Below are 13266 nucleotides of genomic sequence, written 5' to 3'. Positions count from 1 at the left end.
GAAAGAAGAGGGGCGAATGTGTGTGTCTGCCTTAATTTCACTTTTGGGTTAATATAATAGACAATATAGCTATATGATAAATGTACCCAGAGTAAAACTGGGATATTCAAGACATTATTCAAGTCTATAGCTTTCAATAATCTGGTTTTAAATTTTATGCCGCAAAATGGAATCCATTCTCGCAAACCAGAGCCGTTATTTCTTCCGCGATACTGCGAAATAAAGCCGCTGGGCGGTGCCGTAAAGGAGGATGTGGCTTACGACGATGAAGGAATCCTACACGTCCTTTTTTTGGAAAAAAAAATTGCTCACCATAGGAGGGAATAATGCCGTTAAAAAGACTAGTTTTATGACGATGAGATTTCTTAGTTTGTACCCTTTTAATAATGGATTAATCGTTACTGTAATCGGAAACGTTACAATATTGCAAAACATAAATACATGTATAACTAAACGAAACAAAAATCGTACAATAAGTGTATACGATAGCGTTTGAGATACTCACCACCTGGCGGTACACAGCATTTTCTGCTGGCTGGCCCGTCACATAATCCAGTCTCGTACCAGCCATCGCAATGTTGACTGTCGTCCTGGCATTGCCCATTTCTGTTATCACACTGAGTATCGGCTATAGAAACAAAATCAAACATAAACCGTACGTGCTTAATTCATGTTATGAATCAAACTAAAAGCTGTGGGCAACTTTGAAACATAGTCACGTATAATCAATACTGGTGTGGAGGAGAAGATGTCGATTACATGTAACCGTTCGTACGGGAGCATTCAGTAATTAAAGGGGGGAGGGTCGAGGGGGGACACTCAGGCCTGGACTGTTGCATAAATATGACCATCCCCCGATTCCATCGTGCTAAAAAGTTACTCTTTCTCTAAAACATAATCCTCTCCATCAAAATATTTCAAAAACATGTCATACATGGAAATGGAAAACCAGTCCTCGAATCTATGGTTTAAAGGACTTAATCCACCACTGCCACCACGTTAAAAGTGTTAGGTATTGGTTACTTATACTGAGACATTTACCAAATGCCGTCACAGCTACGCACAGAATCAACAACACAATCTTCATACTGCAAGCTCTATATACCTCAGTGACAGACACAAGATGTTCCAAATAACGATATGAAGTTTTATATATCTGCCGGATATCTCACGGGGGTGACACTCCTATTCCGTTATGTACTCTGTGCGTCTTGTCAAATTTGACCAGGAATTTACAAGAATTTACAAATGTATACCTCTTGTTCACAAAAAAACTTTCCTCTATATATGATAAACATAAAGTTTGTGGTTAATAGTCAAAGGATCGCCCACCGCCCCGCCCCCACTTTAAATTCCGGGAAGTGGAGACAACCCCCTCCCCCTGCCGGGCTCTCCTCTTTACATGTCGCATCACGTGCATCTATCAATATGATGAATGTGGGAATAAAATATTGAAAACAGCTGAATATTCTAATAATAGTAATATGTAAATAAACCACCAGTTGTTTTCGTGAAGTTATCTTATCAGACTAATTATTACTTCGTTTGTTTGTTTGTATGTATGTATGTATGTATGTATGTATGTATGTATGTATGTATGTATGTATGTATGTATGTATGTATGTATGTATGTATGTATGTATGTATGTATGTATGTATGTATGTATGTATGTATGTATGTATGTATGTATGTATGTATGTATGTATGTATGTATGTATGTATGTATGTATGTATACGTTGCCAGTCTCGGCATTAAAATCTCCGAGGCACGATAAAGAAATCGTGATTGTTTAAATTCATAAGTATCTATAGGACTCACATAAAGTGGAAATTCGTAGACAGACATATCCATATATGCACTGTTTATCTCGGCACGTCGACAGCTATCGGAACTGTGATAACCAATACAGGTGTTGGAGAGTGGTAAAACGTCTGATAAATTTCAAACAGAAACAGAAGACATTTCATAAGCACTAGTGGGACCCCATTCATAACACTGCAGCCCGTCCTTGCTCTTCGAAGCAAACAACTATGCTATGTGTTCTTGTAGACTTGCTCAAGTCTACGAGCTGTTTCTAATCTTTTTATTTGAACTTGAGAAATATTTGAACACAAATGTGGGTTCTTTTATGTGAAATATCTGAGTGCGGAGTGATTGCGAAAAAGTGGTGAGATCGTATATAGTCCGTAGACTTGTGTCGGTGCCAGGAGGCCCTGTCTGTGTCAGGTGATATCAATAGACCTTATGCCGGTATATTGGGAGGCTAATAGTAACCGAGAGAAAAAAGGTTGACCACATTTTCCTGTACAGAATTTGAAGGGACAGGTGCCAGTGGTCTTGTCCCCCCCCCCCCATGGCCCCACCCCCGTCATATCTCCTTATACAGTGCGCCCTCCGACAAGGGACTATACTTCTCTTGACAAAGTCGACTCTGAAGCTGTGTGAGGCCACTTAGATCTCTTATAAACTTAAACCAGAGTAAACAATCCCTAAGTTTGTTACTAACAGAACATTCTAGCAGCCCAATTGCACTTTACGTACCATGATTCACGCAGAACGCCGACTGATCGCATAACATCATGATATTAGTATATTGTGCCCGTCTTAAATACCCGTTCTTTTACCAATAAGGTCTTTGAATATTGTACAGGTTGAATGATAAAAATCACACCATGGAAGTATCACCCACGGTTATACATGTATAAACTTCCATGATTAGCGGGATACTATTTCTTGATTTGATTTTTTTACATACAGGTGCCGACAAAAAATGTTCATGGCCTTAGATAACCTGATGTCACAGAAAATTTAGAAAAAAAATCACACAACACATTGATAATCCAAACATTGTCTTAAACTACAACCCGCTTTACGGTAATTAAACTCAAATTCAGAAGTTGCATCAGCGTGACAAATATGCATGTTCTAAGTTGTGAGAATGACTAAATATTTCAAGTTGAAGTTTCAACTTTTAACCACTAGCGTAATCGTTATAGTTTTCGACGTCAAGACACATGGATGCGTATATGTTGTCAACAACTTGCACAGACATTTGGAAGATGTTTTTTGATCTTATATTTATCTTGACACGTCGTGGTGCTTGTTTTGATATAATATAATGTTGTTTGAAATGTTATATGTATGGGCATGGGAATAATAACAGTTTTGAGACATCGAACATATTCAAATGAGTATTTTTGTATTTTAAAAAACAGCTATCTATACATGAGGCCCAAGTAGTTATCAACATATTACTATATTACTATATCAACATGTTACTATTTCCATGGTCCTCCTCAGCAGAACATTTTCTTATTGATGATATTTTCTTGTTTGTATTGTTATTTATCGTATGTTTCTGGTGGAAATAAATTCAATTCTATTCTATTCTATTCAATTCTATTCTATTGGCAAATAAAAGATAAAAGATTCAGACGATATGTGGATATCACAATTTGTGAGAACATTTAATGTTGCTATCACCTGGACTGACCTACAAATGTCAGATAAAACAATGATAATTTCAAAATCAACCGAACTACATTACATTAGATGATATATAGTCCTCGGTACATTACACGATACAGTGTCCAGGGCCACTCGGTACATTACACAACACATATGACCAGGGCCCCTCGGTACATTACACGGTCTTTCTTATTCGCCTCAGAAATGAACTCTTTATACTTTTTGCTGTTAAATTTGTCCAAGAAAACTGAAACCAATTCCCAGTAAACATCAAGACAAAAAGTCAGGGGTCACCGGACATTTTTTTTTTTGAAATAGAGGTCAACATATTACAAAATTGTGTCATTTCAGAATCCAATATGGCCACCGAATCCAATATGGCCACCGATTACTCTAAGTTGTAGACTAATGACAACTAATAGAGTGCTGATTTCCTTGAAGTAAGACGTTGGACCCTAAATTTCTTTCTATAAGGACCAGGATCTTAAATTTGAGTTTGAGTAAAGTTCATCTCCGAGGTGCAGTCTACTGCAGTAATGTAGAATGTGTCTTGGCAATATACAGTTAAACTTTTACTGTCACTTTGGTCAAGAAAACTCCAATCTATTCTCAGTTAAAATAAATCACAAGAATCTGGGGTCACGATACGAATTTGTGAAATAGACGTCTTTACAGATTAGATTTTAGGGAGCCGTCATTATTTATAACCGGGGAGGGGGTCAGAGGAATATGGGGGGGGGGGGTTCACTCAAAAACTGGGGAGTGAAGGGGGGGGGGGTACTCAAAAATTTTGCTAACACTGAAGTATAGAACTCACCTATATATACGCGATTACTCCCAACTGGCTCCCTCAAACTTTGATACAACTTATACTGCCTAATTACAATTTTTCAAGCTACTTTGGGAATAAGCTGCACTCATTGTTTCCTCTTCCCTTTGAAATAAGCTACACCCATCATGTTATAAGGAAATTCAATTTCAAATAAAAAGTTTTGTTTGCTTGTTTGTATATATATGCATGTATGTATGTATGTATGTATGTATGTATGTATGTATGTATGTATGTATGTATGTATGTATGTATGTATATGTATGTATGTATGTATGTATGTATGTATGTATGTATGTATGTATGTATGTATGTATGTATGTATGTGTGTGTGTGTGTGTGTGTGTGTATGTGTATGTGTATATGTGTGTATGTGTATGTGTATGTGTGTGTGTCTCCATGGAAAATTCAACCTCAATTTGTGTAACATTCATTTGTAGAAAGCCATTAATAAATGGTGGTAGTAGTCGTGGTGGTGGTGGTGGTGGTGGTGGTGGTGTGTGTGTGTGTGTGTGTGTATGTGTGGGGGGGGGGGGTTACGAAAATTGTGTGTCAAGGGGGGGGGGATAGATAAAAATGTAAGCCAGGCAGGGGGTTATTAGGGGGTTATAAGGCAATTCCCCCCCCCCCGGTCGTAAATAATGACGGCTCCCTTAGTAGATTTGAAAATTTAGCCATTTTAGAACCCTATATGGCCACCGAATACTGTACAGGTGTTGATTCCATTTTTTAAAATTATTATTACATCAAAAGGACGTGAAACTGCCACCGAAAGTCATCTTCCTAGAAGGTGAGCGTAGAGGGCGTCGTTTATTGAACTCATGTCACCTTCTTCGAGCTTCGTGCGCGTGAGTCGAGGACGTTCACTTTAGGTCAAGGCAGATTTCACGGTTTAATAGGTGCATCAGGCAATATTTACATAATTCCAAGCAGTGCTGCTGTTACTCAAGTATATATGTTAAATCTTAGAAATATTCTGTGGAACTACCAATTGGCTGATGCCTTCAATTGTATGTTATCTAACACCAGCAGTTTGCCGAGTGGGCCACGTTGTAAGGGTACTCCCAATTAGAAAATTGCACCACAGCTACAAAATGACGTCTTTGAAGCCGATTAGACGTGTTGGTATCCTTGGTGGTACCCATGGAAACGAACTATCCGGTGTGTATCTTGTGAAGCAGTGGCTGAAAGATAAGACACCGGTTACAAGGAATACATTCGAGACAACTGTGTGTATCAGTAACCCGAAGGCAGTTGAAAAATGTGTGCGGTACATTGACACAGATCTTAACAGAGTCTTTACAGATGACAATCTCAGGTCAGACAAGTAACATCTCTTTGTGCTCAGTTATGTACTGCTTATGAATATTCGTGTGTATATGTGTGTGGGGGGGGGGGGAGCTGTGTGTGAGATGTGGCTCTGATGTGGGTAAAAACTCCCGCCAGCCAAATCACCATTGCTTACATTCATGATTATACTCTAAACTGATGCACTCACGGCGCAACATTCTTCGCTCTATTAATCAAATAGTCTGATATCGTACCTTGACCTAGAATATAACCGCTTGAAAAAGCCCAGTCACAGTGTCACCTAGCACCTGTGGGGGAACCGGAAGGTAGCTTTGAAAAAAATTGCCTTTTCTAGTGTCCTTGGTTGTGTTACATAATATACTATTACTACTACTAATCTGAAAGATCTAGTCGTTAGACCGCTGCTTATGGGGTGGGATGGGATGGGGTAGGGGTGTACTGTAACCACTAGCACGTTGAGCACATTACAATACTGTATGTAAGTGGAAACAATGCCTGGATCTTTCAGGCCATGGCCACAGACACTTGAATCAATCAATCAATACAGATTGATTCATGTGTCTGTATGTGTGTCAAGCTATTCTTATACAAGTGCAAGAAGATTGCTCTTGATTGAAGTTGAACCTTTGTCAACTATCTCTGAATTAGGTCAACTGTTTTTTTCTGTATACACTGTTATACAGTATAGAATACAGTATGGAATTCATTTTAACCATACACATTCAAGAGAGCATCTATGCTTTATGTTACATTGTAAATGTTGATGCATGTATTCTATAGCATAACAATTGTCTTCTGGCATGGTTAGGACAGTTGATTGCATAGTATGGATTTCATGAACATTTTTGATACGTATGATATTAATTACGTCATGAGATCATAATAAGTTATGTCTTAATACCAGGTTTGAGTTCAGTCAGTTATATGTGATAGTTAAATATGCTTCAGTAAGTAGAATACTATGAGTGCCTTGTAAAAAAGCAGCAAAACTACACCCAAATATGTAAAAAACACACAAAAAAACTCAGCTTGTGCCTCTTTAAGTTTAAGAAGGTGTGAATGAACAGACTAAAGCTTTTATGATCCTTAATCAAAAAATAAAGAAATGAGAAATTTTGTATAAGTTCATGGTTTGATATATGATTGACCACTTTGTGTTCTTAATTAGTACTGAGGTCGTTGTCTCATAATTCATGATTTTTTTCCTGGCAGTAAATTTCTGTGAGATGCATGCATACATCACACTGTAAAATTTACAATAAGGTTATACTTTCCACACATGCAATTATACATATTGAGTTAAACTCAAGTTGTTTTTCACGCAAGTGCCACATGCTATACACTATGTTGTGAGTACAGCTAAGACATGACCATTTCAAAGGTCGTCACTTTTGCAATTTCTTGTGCAGGAGCACTTTACGGAACATTCAGATGCCATCATGGAATATATTAGATATGGAGGCTTCTACAGTCACAAATTCATGACTGTAAGCGTGAGACCATATTGAACCTGTCATTGTGATTGTTACAGGTTAGAGTTAGACCAAAACCAGCACCGAATCCCAATCACGAAATCGATCACAAAATGATGGTGTGAAATTGACATATTTTTTTATCTGTTTTTTTTTTTTTTATCCAGGTGTGATGGCAATAGTAGCCAATATGAACTTAATCGAGGCAAAGAATTGAACCGAATCTTTGGACCAAAACATTCACCAGAATCATATGACTTTCTTGTGGACTTGCACAACACTACATCTAACATGCAAAATTCCCTTATGATACATAACACTGAAGATCCAGTGATTGTAAATTTAGTCAACTACATAATTCAAAATTTAAAGCAGTCACTGAACTATGTGTTTATCACAGGCAATGCCTATCATACAAGTCGCACTGTGGCAACTCATGGGCTTGGTAAGTAACCACACAGCAAGTTAGTTTTAGTGCTGTAGTACTCATTGGAGACATCGTCAAATGTATTTGACAAACAAACAAACAAAACAAAGTCAGCAAATTTCAGTGCTGTACTTATCATTGGAGACATCATCAACTGTATTTGACATTACATAGTCTACATGCAAGAATGAACTATTGGTTCATAGTTACAAATAACAATATCTACTCATGGCCTTGAATCCCAAAGTTTCACTTCTCACCAGCATCATACAAAGTCGGTATATTAAACTTTATTTTCTGTTTTCATTGAATATTAATTAGAAGGGATTGATTAAGTCATGTATTTGTTCAATCCATTCTAATGAAGCTAAATAACGAGGGTTGCCTTCTGAGGGATGTTTCCTGGTTCAAAGATTGTGTTCAGTTACGAAGTCTGAGATAAATGCAATGCAGCTAAACATGCATGTGTCTATTTATCAGCAGTTTGCTTGATTTCATTGCAGTGACAAGCTCAGTCATTGGAACTATGATTTCACTCACATTATATTCCTACACTGATTTGAAGTGATAAGTTATACTGAAGTGATAAGTTCATTAGTACCGTGAATTCACAGTGTATTCATACTCCAGTGTTGTCGGGGTACTATTTTCATTCAATATCAAATATAAGGATTTCACTTTTTGACGTTTATGGAGATGAGCAAGGTGGCGGGTAGTTACACACCCTGGGTGAAATTTTGCACATATGATGCATAAAGAATGACTGAGGGGTAGAACATTGACGTAAAACTGAATAATTTATCAGGAACATTTCTTATGTAATGTCAATGTTTACATTGCATATGATTGGATTGTTAATACTGCATATGTAGTGTGATGACACTGAACAATTCATTAATGTACGTAAATGCAAACAAATTAATGAAAAAAATGACTGAGCTTGTGATAAAATAACTATATAAAGAACTAAATTTGAAGAATGATAACCTTTCATTGCAGATTTGAAAGTTTAACTGCACATGCCCCAGTTATTTGACCTGTACCCCATAGACACAGCAGAGTATGAACTGTACCCCTTAGACACAGTTGAGTGTGAAATGCATGCCATAGACACAGTTGAGCATGAACTGCGCACACCATAGACACAGCTGAGCATGAACTGCACGCATAGACACAGTTGAACATGAACTGTGCACACCATAGATGCAGTTGGGCATGAACTGTAGCCCTTAGACACAGCTGAGCATGAACTGTACCCCTTAGACACAGCTGAGCATGAACTGTACCCCTTAGACACAGCTGAGCATGAACTGCATGCCATAGACACAGCTGAGCATGAACTGTACCCCTTAGACACAGCTGAGCATGAACTGCATGCCATAGACACAGTTGAGCATGAACTGCATACCATAGACAGAGCTGAGCATGAACTGCACGCCATAGACACAGTTGAGCATGAACTGCACCTCATTTTTCCTTTCCATATGTCGTTCTTTCTGATTTGTGTCTCTTTTCTTTTTATTTCACTGCAATATTTGCCAAACAGTCCCCAGCTGGAAAATGTATCTGGGTCAGACATTTCATATGAAATAATAACGGCTAGAAAATTGAGCACAATCTTTGGACCAAAGGGAACAGATGCTGGTACTGATGTTATGATCGATTTACATAATACCACATCAAACATGGGAAATTGCCTCTTACTAGAACGTTTGGATGACTCCCTCATAGTCCATGCTGTCCACTACCTACAGCAATTCTTCGAATGCCCTCTGTTTGTTAAACATGACAAACCTAAAGAGGGTTTTAAATTGGTAGGAACGGCCAACCTTGCAAAATATGGAATCTGTAAGTGACTTTCCTCTGAGCTGGTCTGTACAATGTCTAATAAATCTGGTCTCAGATTCAGAATCAGATTCACATTGGATGACTATGAGGCTAGTCTCATGCTGAGCCTCAGATGTAGTCTCCTATACAGGAAATCACGATGACACCAAACAAAAGCAGTCAAGCAAGAAATGATAAGGTTGAGGCTACAGGAAATGTTCCCCCTTCACACCCATTTAATGGGAGAGGGGATGTGTCAGCTGGGAAAAATTACTTGAAAACAGAGTTAAATGCTTACCACCTAGGCATTTGTATTAAGCCAATGTTCAGCTTATATATGTACCAATTCCAATGATGTATCTGTGATGTGACTGTTTTGAAAGATTTTGATCTTATTTTGAAATCTGTAGAAGTAACATTTTATGATGGGTGGGAAGTGGGACCATTTCCCTTAGCCTCAAGGTATTATTTCTTATTTTGTTTGACTGATTTTTAGCCCCAAACGGGCACAACCTGGAGGGGGCTTATGTATTGGGTTCAAGTCTGTATGTCTGTCTGTACATCTGTATGTGAATTCACTTTCATCTCGTTGAACAAGTTGAACACGCAAAGACTCCATTTGAGTGTCTATACCCCAAAGCTCAGCTTTCTTTTTTATACCTTGACCTTTGATCCCCATATTCATGGTCAAGTAGCAAATTGATCAATAAATTGTGCAATGTGTTGCACAATAACTTTGCAACACACCATTTGGGGACTATGACTTCTATGAAGACTTGTGTTGGGTGTCATCATGATTTTCTGTATATGAGACTGAATCCGAGACTCAATGTGAGACGAGTCCTCCCATGTGATTCTGAATCTGAGACCGACTATATACATGTATTTGTGTAATCCAAATATGGTCAGTATCTCCTGAAAAACAATTTTAAAACATTTGCTGATACTTCGTTCAAGAAAACTGAAACCCGTTCTAAAGTAAAATCAAGAAAAAATGGGTCACTTTACAAACTTTTGAAATAAAGGTGAAAAGATATCAAAATTAAGCCATTTTAGAATCCAATATGGCCGCCAAATCCAATATGGCCACCAAATACTATGTTTACTCTATGGGACAAATGATATATTGCTGATTTCCATGAAAACAAGATGGTGAACCTTCAAAATCTTTTAGAATTATTGCTAGTATTTCAAAAGGACAAGGAAAGAGCAAGCTTTCATATTACAAAGATTAGGGATATTTGATGAACATTAATTTGATTTTCAGGAGAGACACATTTTTGGAGGATCACCTTCAGTTTCCAATAAAATTGTGTTTATATTTGATATAGGGTATTTACTATGCAATAGATTTATTGTCACACCATGAGTAGTATATATGAGTTGGTCCCCAAGAGGTATTCTCCTGTACAAATTGATCTCTGGGGCACATATTTCCTGAAACATATCTAAGGTTTTGTCAGGTGAACTGAATTTACCAAAACACAACATAGATATGTAATGATATATTTTCACTCTGATTGAAATCAAGGTATTGAAATAGGACCCCAGGCTCATGGTACTTTGGTAGCTGAGGTGTATCAGAGAATGGAGAAGATAACTCATCATGTGTTGGATTTTATTGAGAAGTATAATCAGGGTATGTACAAGTACTAGCCAAACAGTTTTCAAACTTGAGATAGAAAATCATTTCCAATGCAGTTGTCAAAATAAGCACTTAGGAGTCATGAATAACATGTTCTGCTATTATATACATGTCTGCTGACTCCTGTGAAACAATGCATGTCTACGACAAGAACTTACACTGAACAATGAAGAGCAACAAGTTCAACTTGGTGTTTCACAGCAACCACAAATAATGTATATGATTAAAAAATCATGACATTCCAGAACCCAAAGTTTACAAAAATGCCTAATTTTGAATTCCTGCAGTAGCAATTGCCTTGAATTAATCCAAGTATTACATTTGTATATAGGTGAAGAGTTCCCAGCATGCTCGCTTGAAGCTCACAGAATACTTGAAAAAATTGACTTCCCAAGAGATGACAATGGAGACTTGACAGCCATGATCCACCCAAAACTACAGGTAAATTTTCTACTTTTAGTAAATCATTGACCTCAGTTTACATTTATTCAAAAACATCCCTACACATTTGCTAAGTCTATAGCTAAAATATGATGCTATACAGTACTAGACTTTGGCAGTAAGATATGTCATATTGTTCTGCCCCCGTAACGGTCTGCTGACTGATGCAGCATCAGAACACTGTGACATGATGTCTCTTACTGATCTATACCAGACTATCCTATTTGATACACAGGGAAGAGCAGCAAGAGCAATGGAGGGACTGTGTATAGAGTTTCTCATTTGAATATGAGAGTTATGAAATGAGAAGAGGACCCTCTTGACGAAAGGATATGAGGGCTTTATTCTTATTTCTTGGCTCTGATGTACTGAGATGACCCAGATATTGTCATCAGAGTTTGTCTATGATTTACTAGTCAAAATTTCGCTGATATTTAGATTTGTAGAGTTCATATCATTTATTGTTCACATAAGTTTTTATATGTTACAGGGCTTTCATGCAGTAATAATGGAGGCCTTGGTCTGGAAATGTTTGTCCTCCAGTGGTTAGCACTGGTTACCCCCCTCATTTTAATGCCACACTACTTGAGGTATTTTCAGTATGATTATGCAACAACTTGAAGTATATTGGTTGATTTCTTTGAAATCTATCTACATGTACTTAGTATGTATTATTTCGTTTTGTACAGGGTCAAGATTGGCAGCCATTGAAGCCCGGGGATCCAATGTTTCTGACCTTCCAAGGAGAGACCATCTGTTACCAAGGCAACCAAACTATTTACCCAGCATTCATCAATGAGGCCTCGTACTATGAGAAACACCTTGCATTCTGGGCTATGGAGAAAGTAGAAGTGTCAGCACCAACATTAAAAGTCCAAAAATGAAATCAAACTCAGGAAATGAAAGTCAAATGTAGCGTAATGTTGTAAACTTGATATCAAGCCGTTCTTAGTAACCGCATTAAATGCTAATTCGTATAAATACCTGTAATCTTAGTATGATGTAAGATGACATCTGACCTTTCATGTTTGACCTCTTTACATGCATTGAGAAAAGGATGTACAGGGTATGGATATGCGTGTACGTAAGTGAATTCCTTAATGATTATTGTAATATGATGTGAGATGACCCCCTGACCTTTCACCTCTGACCTGTTTACATGCTTTGATGAAAGGACATAACAGGGTATGGGTATGTGTGCTTAAGAATGAAATTCTTAAAAATTGTTGTATTTTTATGGTTTTGGGCAATTAATGTCAGTGTTTTTGATTTTTTATTGCAAAATTTGTTGCCAATAGTTTAAACAGTAAGTATTTATACTGTCTAATCCAGTTTTTAGAATTGATTCAATGTTTAAAATAACATCATTTGAGATGAACATTTTATCTTTTATTTGTTATAATAATCTTTGGAAAAAATGGTCCTTCCATTTGTTTTAATAGTCTTTCAATTATTAGACATATGAAGTCCAGCAGTTTACCCTTTGATAAAAGATAAATATTTTTGTCAGAATTGATAGAAATTTAGTTTCTTGTGATTCACCACATAGTAAGGGGTAGAGGAACATCCCATTTTGGTGCATCACAATTGTTGTGTGACAGTGGTGCATCAAATTGGCCTCGATCAAGGGCATACTAATAACGGATAGGGAACACCAAATTTTGGTGTATGACATGAACTTACTGTGTCAGTTGTATGTCAGATTACAGGACATACTAGTTGTAAGGATAGGGCAACCCCGCATTCTGGTGCATCACAAGAACTTTCTGTGTAAGTGGTACACCAAATTGGCCTGGACAGCACACTAGTGAGGGATAGGGAACACCAAATTTTGATGTGTTACA

At 37.4% G+C, this 13266-nt stretch overlaps 2 protein-coding genes across 2 annotated transcripts in view; one reads left to right on the top strand and one right to left on the bottom strand.

Annotated features, from left to right (window-relative positions):
• Window positions 1–1087, bottom strand: part of LOC144449329 (peptidoglycan-recognition protein SC2-like) — a 5439-nt gene extending 4352 nt beyond the window's left edge. The window contains exons 1-2 of the mRNA XM_078139851.1: window positions 1042–1087; window positions 506–628 (exon numbers count right to left, since the gene is read on the bottom strand). Coding sequence (XP_077995977.1) covers window positions 506–628; window positions 1042–1087 — 169 coding nt within the window. The remainder of the gene's footprint in view (window positions 1–505; window positions 629–1041) is intronic.
• A 4071-nt stretch (window positions 1088–5158) lies between these two features.
• On the top strand, window positions 5159–12461 carry LOC144449551 (aspartoacylase-like). The gene is made up of 5 exons (XM_078140101.1): window positions 5159–5617; window positions 7250–7527; window positions 10868–10975; window positions 11313–11422; window positions 12112–12461. The coding sequence occupies exons 1-5, from the start codon at window positions 5298–5300 to the stop codon at window positions 12304–12306; spliced, it is 1011 nt and encodes a 336-aa protein (XP_077996227.1). The 5' UTR covers window positions 5159–5297; the 3' UTR covers window positions 12307–12461.
• Window positions 12462–13266: the final 805 nt, after the last annotated feature.

Source organism: Glandiceps talaboti, chromosome 18, assembly GCF_964340395.1.
Source record: "Glandiceps talaboti chromosome 18, keGlaTala1.1, whole genome shotgun sequence".
Lineage (NCBI taxonomy): Eukaryota > Metazoa > Hemichordata > Enteropneusta > Spengelidae > Glandiceps > Glandiceps talaboti.
The sequence above is the reverse complement of the archived record's forward strand: the minus strand, read 5'-3'. Positions and strand labels throughout refer to the sequence as shown.

What these genes read in the sequence shown, in the direction of transcription:
- LOC144449551 (XM_078140101.1), top strand. Translation starts at nt 5,298, where the DNA reads ATGCCTTCAATTGTATGTTATCTAACACCAGCAGTTTGCCGAGTGGGC. An exon ending in TGTGGCAACTCATGGGCTTG is followed by an intron (nt 7,528 to 10,867) that starts GTAAGTAACCAC and finishes ATTGAAATCAAG; the next exon opens with GTATTGAAATAGGACCCCAG. An exon ending in TATTGAGAAGTATAATCAGG is followed by an intron (nt 10,976 to 11,312) that starts GTATGTACAAGT and finishes ATTTGTATATAG; the next exon opens with GTGAAGAGTTCCCAGCATGC.